This window comes from Strix aluco, chromosome Z, assembly GCF_031877795.1.
Source record: "Strix aluco isolate bStrAlu1 chromosome Z, bStrAlu1.hap1, whole genome shotgun sequence".
NCBI classification, from domain to species: domain Eukaryota; kingdom Metazoa; phylum Chordata; class Aves; order Strigiformes; family Strigidae; genus Strix; species Strix aluco.
In genome coordinates this window covers 29,797,226-29,815,929 of record NC_133971.1, presented here as the reverse complement: position 1 = coordinate 29,815,929, position 18,704 = coordinate 29,797,226, and the positions used below count along the sequence as shown (strand labels likewise).

Sequence of the window (18,704 nt, the reverse complement as noted above, 5' to 3'; positions counted from 1 at the left end):
CAGTATTTTGCTTTCTGCTTACCAAAGAAAGCATATCATACTGCTAAAAATAGAAAGGGTTTTTGATTTGGGAGAAGTATGACTTAAGAAATTTAATAATGAGATTTGGAACATGTGGCATCCAGTTCCTGATGTGGGATGACACAAGGCCATCAGTTATGTTTCCTGTAAAAATGCGCAACTGACTGAGTCCCGTGTGTGCTGCTGAAGTGCTTACTGACTGAATTTCTAAGCAACTAGTTCTCCTGTGCTGACACTTGAAATGATTCGCTTACCTAGTGTGTTTGGCACAAAGTCATTCCCGTTGCACAAATCCAGACTCATAAAAAAGGTTTGAAAGAAGGCTGCAGAAATCCACGTACAAAGTAACATTGTGGTAAGTGACCTAGTCTGCAAATTGTGATTTAATATTCAGTAAAGGTCACAACAAAATGATCTAGTGCTGATTGAAATATTAACAAGTGAGTTGTTAAAATGAACAGAATCCCATTAGTCCAATCTGCTGTGTTTGTGGTAATGAAAAGCTGTATAATTGGTTGGAAGTTATAGAAAGAGAAATATTTTGGATAAATACTGTCAAACTGATGTAAACTCAAGGATTTCTGGGAACTTTTTCTTTTGAGTCTGTGTGGCGAATGCTGTTGGAGTTTTACTAGTGTACTTGTAGTAAGTGTCACTGTGAATTTCTGAAGTCTAATACTTACATCTAAATGGAAGCAAAAAGATTTCTTCCTCATTTGGAAATCATACTCTAACCTCAGACACCTTGAATAGTAATCTGCCCTTGATAAGCATACTATATTTTTAGTGCATATTTCACTTTTCTGCAAAGCAGGCATTTTGTTTTTAGGGTATTCTGCAGTTCTGTTGTTCCAAGTGGAAGACTGTGTCCCACTTGTTAACAGGAAACAGCCTGACCTGTCTGATTATTTGATATTGTCTTGTGGTAAGTTGCAGACTTACTTCCATTCATTTTTTCAAACATGGTCAAAGTTAAGACTGTACACCTCTCATCAGTTAGAGGCCAAATTTACCTCCTTAATGTAGGTACTGCATTTTAATAGTAGCCTGCAGCAGATAGTGCAAAATAAGGTGGGATTAGTGCTTTTCCATGGCGATTACGCTAATCTCCTTAGATCAGAAGATCTAACAGCTGTTGGTAAAATATGTTTATTTAATGATTTATTGCAAGTAGCATTATTTTGGACTGCTGCTGCATGGAGTTTGTGCGGGTTTATTCCCCATTGAGTTTTCTTTCCTTTATTCTGCGTATGTTTGGGGTTTTTTTCTCCTTTTCCCCCAACAATCAACCAGGTTTTGGGTTTTTTGGTTTTGTTTTTGGTTTTTTTTGTTCCTTCTCCACCCTCTTTCTCTTTGGAGTAGTGAGAGACTCCATCTGTTTTGAGCAGATGGGTGAGGTGCACTATGTTCATAGCTTGTGTCTGTGTCTTCTGCTGTGAGGATAAGCATTTTGTGAAGAGAAATCAGTCCAGCAGTTCTGCTTATGCAGAGTGCAGCCATTTGAGTGACAGTTTACCAGGAAAGGAGTATGAATGTGCCTATGAGAAGTGATACAGGGTCCTGGGGCTTCCGCTCTCCTTTTTGGGAAGGGAGTAGTACAAAAGAGACATAGCAGAAGCACAGCTCTTTGAAAGGATGTTCCTGTTATCTTTGATCACGGGAATCAGTTTTAGCTGGCCTTTATTCCATTTCTACACAGTTCAGTTTTTCAGCTATCAGTAGAGTAATATCTGCAGAGTATCTTTGTCAAGTTATCAAACTGTCAAATTAAACAGCAAATGTTTGATAATAAAATATCAAACAGCAAATGTTAGTTAGCTGAGGTGCATAGCTAGTCAAAACTTTACAGCCGAATGCCTCAATTTTTCAGCAAGATACAGCTTTCTGTGAAGGTAAAAGTTTTCAAATTAATTTCTGTTTTGTGATTTTAATTGAGGGGGAAAAGGGAGAAATAAATAAAAATCCTAAAAAGCTTGGCTTTCAAATAAAATATAACTCTCAGACTTTTTTTTTTTCTTTGAAATTATTTGCAGGGAAATTTTTTAATTTCCTCAAGATCCTTGTGAAAACACTTCAGCCCACAGGAGTGGGAGTTTTCCTTGTCTTCTCAATGGCTAAGAAAAAAGGAGAAACTGACACTTCTCTTATGAAAGTGAATAATTCATTCTGTAAGATGAGTTTTGCTCCAAAGAAGCATTTATTATGAGGTACACTAGAATATGAACCTGGCTTTTTTTCCTGTTTCCTCATACCTGCCTGCATTAATGTTTTTGTTGCATGATATGCAATAAATGTGAGAAAGTGTACCCCTTACTGGAAGGAGATTTAGCTGTTGTGAAGTAAGAGCTTGCACATAGGCAGTTACAGAAGCGTGTTTAATGAATTTAAATAATTTTCCAAGTTTCTTTTTGAGTTTTAAAATAGACACAGTTTGACTTGCTGGATTTAATTTTTTTCTGTGTTAACGGACCATAGGATACAGGCTTCAATTCACATCGGAGAGTTTAAGGAGGACTTTTAATCCAGTTAAAAATACAGGTTTGTTAAAAAATTTATTTCAGCAGGTAAAATGCACAGATTTAAGTGCTGTGTTGTACTTACTGCAGTGACTGCAGGTTTTTCAGATGCACCCAGCACTTGGGCAAGTTTTGCAGCCTGTTCCACTGTGCTGAAATAAATGAGTGTCTGGATTAGCTAATACAAACTAGATCAAGCTGTGATAGTGGTCTTTGTTCCGATATTTTCCATTATTTTCAGAACAACATCCGGATGAGGGTCCCTGAAAGAGAAACATCTGTGGGTTTAGGGGGAGTTTTGAGTTGGGTGGGGGTTTGAGATACTGAAAATGTATAGATGAAAAGGCAATAAATATGTCAGTTTACCTCTATCTTCAAGAACATGAGGTCATTCTTGTTGGAGTAGTTATTGGAGGTCTTACAATGCATGGGAAAGAGTAAATGCACTGTAAGAGCTACACTTTAATGCCTTGATTCATTACTTTGTCACTCCTGGAATGTGGCTATAACACTTGCAAAGTTTTGAAGGTTTTTTCAACCTGCTAGTGGAAAACTTTAGATTGATTTAAGTGGTTGGGGTGGTAGGAACACAAGGACTTGTTTTTCAGTCAGTGAAAATTGTAAGTTATTTCTCTGAAGACAGCCAAAACCGTTCAAGAAGAGTCACGGCTATCTTCCCAATTTGCAATTTTTTCAGAGAATAAAGCAAAAGAAAGAGTTTTAAAGGTGAAAAAAGATGGCGTGCATAGCATAAAAAAGCACTTCATCAAGAAGCACTTGTGCCCTTCCTCCCTCCCAAGCACATTAATTTTGAATTTTACAGGATAGATTAACTTTTGTTTAAGTATAACCCCTGATAACCCAGAAAGTTTTGTAAGCAAGCAGGACCTTTTTCTTTATAGATGAACAGACAGGCAAAAAATCTGTATGATTTGTTTGAGATAATAGAAGGAATCTCTCAGGACTGGATAGAAGACTCTTGAAGGGGTGACATTTGGAACACTACATTCAGATTACTAGGTAACACCTTTCAGTAAAAAAGCATTATACTTGAGTTTGCTTTTAAAAAGGTAATAGAAGATCTGAAGAGCCTACCTGAGATGAGAAAATCAATTCCTTACAGCATCAAAGGAAAAGATATATAGAGTGCTAGAACCTTGATGAAGAATATGAACAAAAATATTTTTTGGCTGGTCTTGAAAAATGCTTTACTGACTTTCAGTTCTGTATGGCTGACTCCTGGTTGCAAAATAAAGAGTTCCAAAATATGTGACCAACCAGTATTCTAGCCTGTCAGTGAGCCAACCTGGTTTTGGTGTAGATCCTTTTCTGGTCCCCTTACTTTAAATAAAGAAGAAAATCCAGTTTTCATAAAAGCCAAGATCAGTTATGGATATATTTCTACATATGACAGATTAAGTTCCCAGATTCTTAGGAAGATCAGAACTAAATTTAATTTAAAGGACCTTCACCAGTATGCAGGTAAAGCCATATTTCATATCACAAGCAGCATGGGTTATTGGCTAATAAGAAGTTCCTTTACAGGAAATATAGGAAGAAAACTGCATTTGCATGAAGAAGCAAATGGAGAGAAGACAGGCTATAGCAAATTGTTGTTGGGTATAGAAAATAGACTTGTCGGATATAGAAAATAGACTTGAGATAAATTCCTTTCTTCTGGGACAGTCCACAAAAGAAAGAAACATGTTGTTCCTTGTTCATACTAAAGAAGGAAAACCTCTTTCTCTTCTCTATAATATGGGGTCTTTATCTGGGTGAATTTCTTAAAGCTTCAACATGTCTTATTTAGAATTAATTTCTTGCATCTGTACATGTACAGCGTGTTCACAATAATTCCAGATTTCTATATTACATGCTAAAGGTTTATTATTTGGCATTTTGCCTTGTCATATAAATGAATGTGTATCTGAACTCTCAGACAGTATTTGAAACAGGTTGCAATTGTTATGAATAATTCCTAGGCAATTTGTGTTCCCAAAGAGATTTCCCTTGAGAATCCTTTGACTGCATTCAAAAGAAAAACAAAATCCCAAATTCACATGTGCAACAGTTCTTCCTTCCTTACAACCTGATCTTTAGTTTGTAGCTATTAGCTATAATTTCCCTCAAATAGTAAGTAGAAGCAACTAAAAGATTTTGGGTGAACATTTTATTTGTAATGCAGCAACTAAATATGTATTTCTATTTTTATGCTCCGATGTTTTTTTCTCACAGTATTAGCCACTGATGAATGTGTAAAATGTGGAGTTGGGGTTTCAAGTTTGTGAAAGCATTGAGATGTATTAGATCTAATGCTGTTCCTATTTTTATTGCTGAATCTTTACTGCCACCTAATAGAAAAGATATTAACTCTGTGTTTTTTCTTGAGGTTGATGAATGAAATGAGACAATTTTCTCCTCTATAGTGTGCCATAGCCTCTTGTGATCTTGCAGGTACTCTTAGGAAAACTTTAAGAACATCTGAGGTCCATTATGAAAGATTGTGGAGAAACTCCATGAACTTCTTGTTCTTTCTTTCTATTTTGATGTACCCTTCAACTCAGTGAGTACTAGTTTTGTAATTTGCCAGCACTCTGGAGAGTTCTGGCAACAAATGTCTTTCTTGTATATAAAGAAGTACTGTATCACAAGGAAATCATACTTTTTTTTTTTTTTTCACAGAATCAAAGAATAATTCAGTTGGAAGAGAACTCATGGTCATTTGGTTAAATCTCCTTTGCAAAGCAGATTCAGTCCCAGGTTGCTCAGAGCTTTTGAAAACTTCCAAGGATAGAAACTTCTATGGCATAACCTCTCTAGGCTAGCTTTTCCAGTTTTTCCTACAGTATTGTGGTTTTGAAGTCCATTCTCATTCCTGGATGTCAAAGACACCAAAGATATTGTTCTGAGCTAACAAAAAGCCTCTGCAGAGGTGTGAAAATATTGTGTGAAAGGTGACTAGAAAAGAGAGGATTCAAGCATGTCACTGAATCTGTAGCATCATCTCTTACCTTCACATAGAAAAAAAAAAAAGAAAAACAAATGGGAGAAGCTTAAGACAGTGGGTGATTGCCTGGAAAAAAATCCTCACTGTCCAGTGTCAGACTTTTTTCTGGTGTTGTCTCTTCATGCAGAGAAAGAACAGATGGACTAATCTGTTTTAAGCTGATTTCTGCATCTTCCAGCAGAAAATAGGCATTCTCTGTAATTTGGGCCACTCTTCATTGTCATGATCCAGTCACTTACTGTTTCATTCTGACTGTCATCCCTGTGTGAGTGTGAAAAGGGCATGTTGATGGCATTTGTACATTTTCATGGTAATTTCCAATTACTTCTGGAACAATTTAATTTTGAGACCCTCATATCACCCCAAATTCAGATGTTGAACGTAACATCTTCCCACTGGAGCTGACAGGCCAGAAGTAACAAATAGGACTTTCTCCCACCTGGAAATTACATGGGAATATTCTGCAGAGTGGCAACAGATCAGCTCTCTAGCAGATTTCCTCAGCAGGTGAAGTGCATTTGAATAAGCTGGTGAGTTGTTTTTTACAATTTCTGCCACCCTTACAGCCTTCTACTAGAGTGAGGTTAAACTGATGTGTTTGTTCACAGCAAACTAATGCTGATGATTCTTAGAACTATTGTTCCAGATTTTCAACAAAATTATTTCATTGCATACATTAGACTGTTCATAATTTCAGCTGAGAGAAATGGCTTGAACACTGGACATGTACAAGTGAACTTTGTTATGTGGGGTCGCCCAGAGGTTCGAGGACCCTTAATTGATTTGGACTTCTCTGAGGAAGTATGGCTGGCTGTCACATTTTTGGTGTGAAATTATTATGGTGAAACAATATATGGCTGCCCCAAAGATGGAGCTTTTCCATGCAGTTTTCCAGTTTTAGTGATTTCTAACTGTAAAAAGACTGAAAAGCTTGGATAACAATAATAGCAATTTGTGATGCTCTTGCTGAATTCTGTGCTGTCTTTATTACACACTTTTTCCTAGAACTTAAAATTTTCTAGTAAGGGTCTCTATCTGAAGACCCTACTCAAAAATGCTTTCTTGGCCCTTAAAGATAACTTTACAGCAACCACGCTTTTATTAGGTTGTATAAACATGGGTCGTTCCCAAACAGCCTGACATTGAGCTTGTCCTGATTTTGAAAGCTAAAGGGAAAGTCACTTGCTCTTTTATGTCTCTTCCCTTTTGGATATGCCAGCTTTCTGCAGTGGAAAAGGATCAGTGCAACCAAATCTCTGTTTTGAGGATTTCAAAATTTCCTGAAATGATGAGGGAAATTCTCCTTGGTTACTGTATTGAGAAGTTTATTAATTATTTGTTTATATTATCCTCAGACCTTTTGTTTCAAAGGCCGTTCAAAGTATTGAATTATCTCCAAATGATTAGAGCACTTAGCATGTACTTCTAAGTGCACAGTGACATGTTTCAGGCAATTGCTATTTTTATTTGAAAATCTATGAACTGTTTTAGGAATTTCCTGTCTCTCTGGATTAGCAAATTATGAATGTAGTGTGGTCTGATTTCTCTATCATCTCTTGTCTTTGTATGAGCAGAAGATGCAAGACTTCCATCCCTGATTTTATTGTTGTCATCCATGTTTCTCCCCTTACAACTTTCCCTTACAGTGCTTTTTCTAGATAGTTTCTCCACTTACTGGCATGTGCCTTTCTTTTGGACATCAGGGAATTACTTTATGTTTGAGGGGTTGGTTTGATCTCAAAGATGGAGACAAAAGCCCTTGTGTGAACTGGTTATTTGTTTTTTAGGTCCACATGATCTTTTGCTGTTACCTAATGTCAGAAGTGATCTTGTCCACAGAAGCCAAAGGGCTATAACTCTGAAGCTTTTTAGCTACATTGCTTCTAAAAGAAGAGATATGGTCCTCAGCCTGGCTTTTTAGGCCAATTAAATTTGACTGGTTTATTCTAGGTTGTAAACCTCCTCACTCAAATCCATGCATTTCACAATAACTCACAATGGCTCTGTGTGGAGCCTGGGTTAGCGTAGGTTAACCTGAAATAGTAGTTGAGGCTTACGTTCAGCCACTCCTTTGTTAGAGTTCACGATCACAGATACTTACAGGAGTTAGCAAACCTGAATGGTGAATCCTTGACAACAATGCTGCATGCAGCCAGGTGCTTCTTAAAACCTTTCAATGCTGACCAGATATTTGCAACACCCCTTGTGTGTTTAATGACATTTGAAACTGTTTAATGTGTATTTATGAACACCAGAAGCCAAATGAAGCATTCCTCTCAAGAGTGACGGAATGTGTTCTTACCTTGTCATTGGATGTTTATCTTAATTTGCTATCCTTTTGGTTTTTGCTATGTTTGTGTCTTTTCTGTTTTTTTCCAGAATGTAACACATTTTCAAATGCATTGAAGAGATGCCGTAGCCAAAAGAAGAACTCTGTGTTCAGTGAGAGAACAGATGAAGCATCTGCTGCTCAGTATTTTCAGGTAATGACACTTCGGTGACAGTTTGTGAAATCTGAGTTACTGTTGTTTTCTTGACCTTAGTCACCAGGTCAGTTAGAAAGATAACTTAGGTTGAGGGTGGTCAGGACCTTGGTAATTTAAGTACCAAGTAATCTGAGGTAAGATTGATAGAAGAAGGGCTTTATCTTTTTTCTGTTTTTCCTCTCTTTTCCTTTTAGTTTTATGGCTGTCTGTCTCAGCAACAGAATATGATGCAGGATTTTGTGAGAACAGCTACTTATCACAGAGCTATCCTACAGAATCACGTAGATTTTACAGACAAGGTAAGCTCTGTTAAGTGTCTTAAATGTTCCAGTATGCTGCTTAGGCTTTAAACTTCAACTTGTCCTGTAGAGCAACACTGATCAGACTGGAGCCTTTTCCTACCTGGGACTTTGTGCATGAATATACTAATTGTCATGGTGTAAACCCAGCCAGCAGCCAAACACCACATAGCCGCTTGCTCACCCTCACCTGCCTGGGGGCTAGGGGACAGAATTGGAGGAGTAAAAGTAGGGAGAGTCATAGGTTGAGATAAAACCAGTTTAATAATTGAAATTGAATAAAACAATAACAATAATAGAAAGTACAAACGGGTAATGCCCAACGCGATTGCTCACCACCCTGCTGACTGATACCTGGCCTGTTCCTGGCTAGCAGTCCCAGAGAAGCCATGATCCTGAAACCACAATCCCGGAAGCAAGAGAGAGCCTCCCTTTCCCAGCCAACCCTCCTCTATGTACTGAACATGACATTACATGATATTTAATATTCCATTGACCAATTTGGGTCAGGTGCCATGCTCCCTCCCAGTGTCTTGCACACCTGCACACTGGCAGGACATGGGAAGTTGGGAAGTCCTTGGTTTTTAGCAACAACTGAAAACATCAGTGTATTATCAACATTTTTCTTATACCACAGTTCATCCTGAATCTAAATCACTGCATTGTTCTAGCTACTAGGAAGAAAACTCAGCTCTGTCCCAGCTGAAACCAGGACAGTATCTACCCCTTATTCCATGCCATTTGTGTTACACTCAGGTTCCACATTGCCCAATATATTCCAAGTAATCACCATCCCTTTTCCTGGTTTTTGATGTATACACACAGATATCATTCCCTTAGTCTTAGTCTGTGGGCCATCCCTCCAAAATTTATAGGGAGTTTATTTAGTCCATAACTTTGGGTTCCATCTGTCATGACAGTCTTTTAAGGCAGAAAAGGTGTGGTGGAGTTGGCTCAGTCGGTGGAGCAGATGACCTTGGATGCAGCTGGGAAATGGCATGTAGTCTCTGCTACATTTGGAGCTCATAGCTGATGTATTCGGCATGGTCCATGCTCAAGGTCTGCAGCCTGAAGATGTCAACCTCGAGGATGTTGCTGGGCACCGATTGCTGAAATCAGTCCTGACTCTATCAAAGTTCATTTTTTATTAATGTGATGCCATTAGTATAATACATATCAACCATAGCAATGATGATATGCAATAACAGGGTTATTTAGTAATTAACGTCATACAGTTACGTTCATGGGCTATTTTCCCCCCAAATCAAATCCCATTGAGGTAGACATCAGACTTCCCTGTCCTTCTGCATTACCTGCCAAGTGCACCCAAGTCCTTGGGCAAAAGTAATCCCACACAAGGGTTTAGCTTTACTTGAGGCAGGAATAACCCCAGCATATTTTTAATGCACCCTACAGGGACTTTGTCCCCATCTACAGTACGTAGAAGGTTTGACTGAGCAGGGCCAGCCTGGTTGGCAGATCCTCTAATATAAACTAACCAGGTGGCTTTTACTAAATGCATATCCCAGTGTTTGAAATTTCCACCACTTATTGCTCTCAGTGTAGTTTTTAACAAGCTGTTGTATCGCTTAGTTTCCTAGAGGCTGATGCGTGATAGCAGATGGGATACACCCAGTCAATGCCATGTTCTTTGGCCCAGGTATCTATGAGATTATTTCAGAAATGAGTCCCATTATCTGACCCAAGTCTTTCTGTGCTACCATGCTGCCACAAGACTTGCTTTTCAAGGCCCAGGATAGTGTTCCGTGCAGTGGCATGGGGCACAGCATATGTTTCCAACCATCCAGTGGCTGCTTACACCATTCTGAGAATGGTGCATTTGCTGTGCTGAGTTTGTGGGAGCATAATATAATCAATCTGCCAGGCCTCAGCATATCTGTACTTTAGCCATTATCCTGCATACCACAGAGGTTTTAACTCACCCTTATGTTGCCAGTCCAGATCCACTCAAGCCACCTTAATCTCAGCATAGCGATTTGATCCACCTGTTGATTGTTCTGATGTTCTTCAGTGGCCCGGCTCTTGGGTACATGAGCATCTACATGAGATACTTTCACAACCAGGTTCTCTACCTGAGCAGCAATATCTTGCCATAATTCAGCAGCCCAGACGGGTTTGACTCTGCACTGCCAGTTGCTCTGTTTCCACTGCTGTAACCACCCCCACAGAGCATTTGCCACCATCCATGAGTCAGTGTAGAGACAGAGCACTGGCCACCTTTCTCGCTCAGCGATATCCAAGGCCAGCTGGATGGCTTTCACCTCTGTAAACTGATTCCATTCACCTTATTCTTCAGCAGCTTCTGTGACCCGTCATGTGGGGCTCCACACAGCCGCCTCCCACCTTTGATGTTTCCCTACAGTGCGACAGGACCCATCGGTAAACAGGACATATCGCTTCTCATTATCCAGTAGTTTATTATATGGTGGGGCCTCTTCAGCATGCATCAACTCTTCCTCTGGTGGCATTCCAAAATCTTTGCTTTCTGGCCAAGTTGTGATCACTTACAGTATTCTTGGGTGACTTGGGCTCCCTATTTGAGCTTGCTGTGTGATTGGTGCGACCCACTTAACTCCGCATGGTGTCAGTTGCATGATGTGTAGAGGGGACACTCCCTTTGAACACCCAGCCCAGCACTGGCAGACAGGAAGAGCTGTGCTTCACTACCAATCGCTTCCGAAGCAGCTCGAACCCCTTCATGCGCTGCCAATATCTCTTTTTCAGGTGGAATATAGGAGACTTCAGATCCTCTATATCCCCGACTACAAAACCTCAGGGTTTGACCCCAAGTCTCCCCTGGTGCTCTCTGCCAGAGACTCCAGGTAGGGCCATTCTTCCTGGCTGCAGTGTAAAGCACATTTTTAACATCTTGTCCTGCCCGGACTGACCCAAGGGCTACTGCATGAACTATTTCCTGTTTAATTTGTTCAAAAGTTTGTCGTTGCTAAGGGCCCCAATAAAATCATTCTTCTTCCAGGGCACTTGATAGAGAGGGCTGACAATCTGACTGTAACTTGGAATGTGCGATATCCAGAAACCCACAACACCCAAGAAAGCTTGTGTTTCCTTTCTGTTAGTCGGTGGGGACATAGCTGTTATTTTATTGATGACCTCCATCGGAATCTGACCACGTCCGTCTTGCCATTTTATTCCTAAAAACTGAATCTCCTATGTGGGTCCCTTGACTTCATCTTATGGCAAAACCGGCCTTCAGAAGGATTTGGATTATTTTCTCCCCTTTCTCAAAAATTTCTTCTGCTGTATTACCCCATATGATGATGTCATCAATGTATTGCAGGTGTTCCAGGGCTTCACCCTGTTCCAGTGCAGTCTGGATCAGTCCATGGCAAATGGTGGGGCTGTGTTTCCATCCCTGGGGCAGTTGATTCCAGGTGTATTGTATTGGACACACCTCCAGGTGAAAACAAACTGTGGCCTGCACTCTGTTGCCAAAGCAATTGAGAATAATGCATTAGCAATACAACCGTGGCGTACCACTTGATTGCCTCTGACTCCAGTTCATATTGAAGCTCTAGCATGTGTGGCACAGAGGCACTCAGCAGTGGGGTGATTTCATTCAGGCCACAATAGTCTACTGTCAATCTCCATTCTTCATTAGACTTTCACACTGGCCATATGGAGCTGTTAAAGGGTGAGCGAGTCTTGCTGATCATTCCTTTGGTCTCTAGTTGACGAATCAGTTTATGGATAGGAATTATGGAGTCTCGGTGCAATATTGCTATCATTGCACTGTTGAGGTAGCAATTGGCATGCATTGTTCTTCAACCCTCAGCAACCCCATAACAGAAGGGTCCTCTGGGAGACTGGGCAGTGCAGACAGCTGTTTGATTTCCTCTGTCTCCAAGTTGGCTGTACTGAAAGCCCACTGGTACCCTTTTGGGTCCTTGAAATACCCCCTCCTGAGATTATACCATGGAGACTGCATGGAGCTTCTGGGCCAGTCACAATGTGGTGCTTTTACCACTCATTCCCAGTTAGGCTCATCTCAGCCTCCAACAGAGTCAGCTGTTGAGAACCTGCTGTCACTCCTGAAATGCAAATGAAATGCACTGGGCACCAGTGTCCACTAGAGCCTTATACTCCCAGGGGTCCAATGGTAAACTTGGTTGTCCCTGTCCTCCACCTGGCTGGAGGCAGGGTCCCTCTGATGTTCATTATAGTATCTGCTATTGATGAATGGGTTAGTGTGGTATGTGTGGGTATCAGTCTCATCTTGGTTATACACTTTTTGTGAATATGAATCAAAAGTTATGCTCCTAAGATCAGGAGCAAAGTCAACCCTTCTGCTCTGTTTGGGCAAGTGGTTACTGGAAACTGGAGCAGCAGTATTACTCCTGAAGGAACCCCTAGTTCCTTCTTTAAAACTCACGTACCTGTTCTTCTAAGTGGTAGGTAGGTTTTCCATCCCATTTTCTCATGTCTTTTCCATGGTCATGCAGGCAATACCACAGCTTCCCCTGTGGTGTATACCGGTTCTCCTGAGTAGGAGAATGCTTGCTTCTAATAGCTGAGATATTAGTCTGTACAGGTGGGGGACAAAATTTACCCTCAAATCGCTGGAACTCTGGGAACAGTTTCTCCATGTGTTTCTCTAGGATGTCAGTTAGTTTCTCCACAGCTGAGATGCAGGCCCATAGGAAGGAAGAGAGATTCTCTTCACACTGTGGAGTTGGGTAGCCACTTCTTTCACGGTTGGTGCCTCATTGTCTCCTCCTAAATCTAGTACTGCCAGTGAGTTGGCATATGATGACGGCATGCCCTGTACAACGTTCTGCCACATGTCCCATCCACACTGGACATTATCTGGGTATTCAGGTATTCAGGTAACTGCATGTCACCTCCTGCACAGCTAGTTCCCTCAGGTACTGGATACCTCTCTCTATATTGTCCCTCTTGACTAGATTACGTGCAATCTCTTCGTTGTAGGGATACCTTTCCTTCACACTTGACAAGAGCTGCCTCCAGAGGCTGTAGGTGTTTTCCGCTTTTCCAGTTGCTTTATCAATGCCCCCTTCCCTATCAAGGGACCCCTGTTGCCTGGCTTCTTTACCCTCTAAATGCAAGCTACTGGCCCCATTATCCTAATATCTGAGCAGCCAAGTGACAATGTGCTTACCTGAATGACAGCTGAAATCTTTTCATATGTCTGGCATCTTGCTCAGGGATAGAGATGGGGTGGAGGTTGTCTTCTCCTCCCCCCTCCTCCTCCTCCTCCTCCTTTTCCTCCTTAGGAGGAGTGTCTTCATCCTTCTCTAAACATGATGACTTTTGTGTCCATTTCCTCTTCCATATTGGGGTGACTGGTCCTTTGGTTCAGCTGCAGCGCCTGTCGCAGGGGTTGGAGTGGCTGCAGCACCTGTCATTTTATTATGATCCAGAGACCTTCTGTTCCCCTGGAGGGTACTGAATAGTGTTGAACAGGGCTCAGTTATGCATGAGCCCTAGCACATTGCAGTGATTTGTGTCTCTCTGGAATTGCCAAGGTGACAGCATACTTTTTCCAAATATTTTACTAGTTTTTCAGGATTCTGCACTTGTTCAGAGGTGGAGTTCCAAAACTCTGGAGGTGCCCGCTGTCTTAGAGTTGCTCATGGTGTCCTACACTCCCTGCTACACTGGTAACTCTCCAGCCTTGGTGTAGATCTCCGGGTGATACTCTACTTGCTTAACCCTGAACAAAACCCGAACCACATGCAGGGACACACTGGCTCCCAGCAATAAGACGATCATGTCAGTGTCAACATTCCAAGGATATTCAAAATTCTCGAAATTCTCAAACGCTATTTTAAGTAGCCTGGAAGAGAAGGGGGAGGTGAAGGAAGGTGTTTCCCCCGTGGATTCGCTCTCGGAGGAGAAAATGTTAAGGGTGTAATTGTTAATCCTTTCCGCTAGATGGCTCCCCAGGTACAACGATGACGACAGTGCTTAGTACAGGTACCAGACTAGTCTCAGAACCGATAACTTTATCGTGCCATAAACCAGTGTTACATAGTACAGCAAAGCGAAAATTTTAATCCACCTCCCATGGGTGACGAGCAGCAGCATAGGGACTATATATGGCAAGTGATCTTTTTGATCAAATGGTCTATAACAGATGCTCTACCTCAGTAATATCTGTATCCCTACCCTTTGTCTTATCTCTCTCTACCCATAAGATCTCAGCTAGCTCATTGTCTAGTCCCAAAGCTCCATGCACTTGAGTCATTATTGAGTACAACCCCTTCTCCTGACCTTCCCAGCCTATCTTTTCTGACAGCCTGTAGCCATCCGTTGCAGCCTTAGATGTGCAAGCTATCCCACCATATCTCTGTAATCTCTATGAGATGAAAGCTGTGCATTTGTGCATGGACTTCAGATTCCTGATGTTTGTTTTCCATGCCACATGTGCTTGTGTACATGCATCTCAGGTGGCTCCCCTGTCATGCTGCTTTTACAAAGGGTGCATGAGGACCCTTGATTGTGCTTTCTCCTGACATTTCCCCTCATGCCTTCACTTCTCTCCAGGCTATGATGACCTCCAACAACATGTACCTAGTTTTTCAGCCCTCCTTGTTAGGTTGGCAAAGATACTCTCACCCCGCTTTTTTAGATGGTCATGTCTCTCCTCGTCAGTCTTCATTCCTCAGGAAGGTACTGTGCTCATAAAAGCTGAATTTCTGTCTGTGATACCAGCTGCACAACCATGTGTTGATGCTCAGAGCTTTTGCTTCTAAAAAGCAGGATCATACCTCCTGTTCAACCTCCCCAGTGGTTCACAGTCTGCTCCTCTCCAGCCATTGCTTCATACCAGCTCACCAGCCAGTGCCCACCTCCCCCACAGGTCACCATGGATCCCAGCCTCTGGGAGAGCCATCAGCCATTCCATGCAGCCCAGCACCCACATCTTCCCTCACAAATTCTGTCCTGGGTCAAGGTCTCTGGTGTGCCAAGGGCTGTTGATCTAGCAAATCTTACAGGGTATGCCTATACCTTCTTGTGCAGCCTCCAGCAGTTCCCAAACTGTGTCACACATGATTTCTGGGCCCCTTTTCCCCTTGCTTCACTAATTGCTGGACAAATGCTACATCTGTGTCAGCTGCTTCAGTCTGCTGTGCTCATTTGTGTCTTCATTAGTCTTAATATGGGTCAGGAGTGAGCTTCTGAAGTGAATTTCTATCATGGCCACTCAGGGTGCCTCAAATCACATTGTGAAGTGGTCTCAGAGTAAGCAAGCTGGATTAATTTTAGTTGAAACTGAACTGGACTGAGCTAGAAGAAAATCAGACTAGAGTTAGTCTTTGTAAATAATCCAGAAAAAAAAGTGTTCCAATACAGCTGTACCACCTGCTGATGGTGGCATAGGTATAGGGTATGAAAATTAGGTCTGGTGTAAAAAGCCATTGGATTTTTTATGTTGAATTTCTACAATTTACTCTTCCTTTTATTTTCCACATACGCAGAGAGAAATAGTTACTGTATTTGTGGTTCCCATGGAGTATTGAGAAATAGCCTATCAAACCTTCTGTCAGACCTAGGGTTCAATGTAATTGGCCTTGACTTGTCATTGTCTCCCTCCCTATGTAGGTAACTGATACTTACTGTCACTTGCTGTACTGAAGTGGTTCTGGGTATAGGAGCATATTCTAACACCTGCCAAAGCATAGAAACAAAACTGGATCTGTAACAACCTGGCACCTGTGACATAAAAATGAGTTTAATAAAATTATTCACTAGGAAAGAAAATTATTAAAGACAAGGTTCTGGCTTCTACACTTGAGACTATGTGCAGTATCAGAAGAACTGTTAATTTATTTTGCAGTGGAGTACTTCTGTAACACAGATTCATATTATCTACAATAGATTAGGCCATGTGTGTTAGACTCATTCTTTAATACATAACGTAAATGTCATGTAGAGTAACTTTTGGGGAGTGGAATGTGCCCTTTATTCTAAGAGGTTATTTCTCTGTCAAAACTATTCTGTTTGAATACAAAAAAATTTCTCTTTCTGTTTTTAAAGGCTGGTAAGCAATGTGCATCGTATGGGAAGTTGAGGCAAAGAAGCAATAAAGAACAGGGGTAGCTGATGGTATACTAAGCTGCAGTATTACTCTGAATCTGTATTATATTTGAGCTTCTCTGCTCTTGACTCTTGAGATTGGATCAGGGCTGTAACTCAGTTTCATGGTTGAAGTGCTTTGAAATCTTAGGAGGTTCCACTTCTAGATGCCTTGAATCACCTAACAGGCTTGTGAATTTAGTATCTTGGCTTAAAATTTAATGAGAATTTCAGCCACAGGGACAGGAAAACTGTTGCTCCTTGTTTTCAGTCAAGCACAAACCCATAGGAGGAAACTGAATGGTGAGCTGTTATGTGAGATTTTTCTCAAAGCTGGTATTAAAATTTTGGAGAAGCAAGGTACTGGTGTTAGCCTAATTCTGTTGGGCTTTGCATCAAAGATCAAATCAGTCTCATCATCTTAACCATTTCTCCAGCAATTAGCTTCTCATTCCATGTAGTTATGCCTCTGCAGCAGTGTTGAGTGACCTGTTGTCCTGGTTTGAACTTGGCTGGCAGCCAAACACCATGCAGATGGTTGCTCACCCTTCCCCTGCCTGGAAAATGGGTGAGGAAACTGTAGGGGCAAATGGAAACTCCTAGGTTGAGATAAAATAAACAGTTTAGTGATTGTAATAAAACAATAACAATAATAGAAAGTACAAACGGATAATGCACAATGCGATTACTCACCACCTGCCGAACAATACCCAGCCTGCTCCCAGCCAGTGATCCCGAAAGAACAAAGATCTCGCCATCGCAAAACCCAGAAGCGAGAGAGAACCCGCCCCATTTATATACATAATGTCACGTGATATGGAATACTCCAAGGGCCAGTCCAGGTCCAGCACTCCAGCTGTGCCCCCTCCCAGCCTAAGAAAAGTTAACTATATCCCCGCTCAAATCTGGGTCCAGCGCTCCAGCTATGCCCCCTCTTATCTCCGGAAAAATGAACTCTATTCCAGCTGAAACCAGGCTACCTGTACAACAGAACAAAGCTAGGAACAAGAGGCTTGTGTGGACTGTTGTGGCAGTAGCTGGCTTTGCATTACACTATACATTGAAACAAAAATTTTCACCCTTCACATTTCAGTCATTTTGGCTTGCAACAAGTGAGCCACCTGACTGATGGAGAAAATGAGGCTTTGGGATTTATGTTTAACTGAGGGCCTTTGAGAGACACCTCATAAAGCAGTGCAGTTGAAGGTCTATTAGTAACGTCAGCAAGCAGAACCAATATTTGAACATTACGTAATTTGGTTTTGTCCAAGATACTTCCACATCACATAGTGATTTTTCATGCAGAAAGACATGATTTTGTAGTCCTTCAAAGAATTATCATTGTCATGGCTTCCTTCCCTCCCCAGTGTATTCAGACTATACTTGTTTTTTGAATTTTTTTCCTAAAGAAACTAAAAAAGGTCTATTTCCTCCAAACCATAACTATGTATTTACACATGAAAACAATCCACAGGCTTTTAAAAATATGCTTTTGCTGCTGAAATAAAAATTAAGGTCATTAAAACTCTTCATTAACAAGTCTTTTTACTTTTTCAAGTGAAATTAGTAATATTTTTGCATAATGCCAGGCTTACTAAATGCAGGGTACAGCAATGAAAATTAGTTACTTAAAAGAGGTATCAGAAGTGACTTTTTAATTATTTTGTTTCTTTTGATCTGCCTTTTCTTTTCAAGGTGGTCCTAGATGTTGGCTGTGGATCAGGAATCCTTTCATTTTTTGCAGTGCAGGTTGGAGCTAGAAAAGTCTATGCAGTCGAAGCCAGTTCAATGGCAAAATATGCGGAGGTAAGTGTTTTTCACATGAGCCAAGTGTTAGAGTGGTGTAGAGTGAAAATGTTAAAAGATTAAAACTTGCCTCAAAAAGGCTTATGCTGTTAAACTTATGTTAAACTGTGCCTCGAAAAGGCTGATGCTGAAGGCATCAGTGTCATTTTTCTAAAAAGTCAGGTCTCTAAAGGCCGTGCTTTTTGGAAGGTAATTTTTGAAGGTGTTCTAAATGTTCTAATGTATCATAGAAATAAACCACATGATTGTTGTTTCTGTGAGAAACAGTGAACAGTTATAACTGTGATTTAACTTCTTACTTGTAGAAGGGAAAAAAAAAATTAAACCCGATGTTGTTTTCAGGGGTTCAGTGCAGGAGCATTGGGCTGTTTTTTTCCTAAGACTCTTGGACAACTGTGTGATCAGACAGCTGAGTTAGTTTCCTGCTAAATGTGATTGGTTAGGTCTTTCAACCTTATGAAACTGTGTTCCTAGGGTTTACAAAGGACAT

General features: G+C 41.0%; 1 protein-coding gene across 1 annotated transcript in view; it reads left to right on the top strand.

The window, feature by feature from the left end:
• The window catches only part of LOC141918775 (histone-arginine methyltransferase CARM1-like), a 69,760-nt gene that overhangs the window by 31,180 nt on the left and 19,876 nt on the right, over positions 1-18,704 (top strand). The window contains exons 3-5 of the mRNA XM_074813640.1: positions 7,924-8,027; positions 8,225-8,329; positions 18,104-18,214. Of these exons, the coding sequence (XP_074669741.1) occupies positions 7,924-8,027; positions 8,225-8,329; positions 18,104-18,214 (320 nt within the window). The remainder of the gene's footprint in view (positions 1-7,923; positions 8,028-8,224; positions 8,330-18,103; positions 18,215-18,704) is intronic.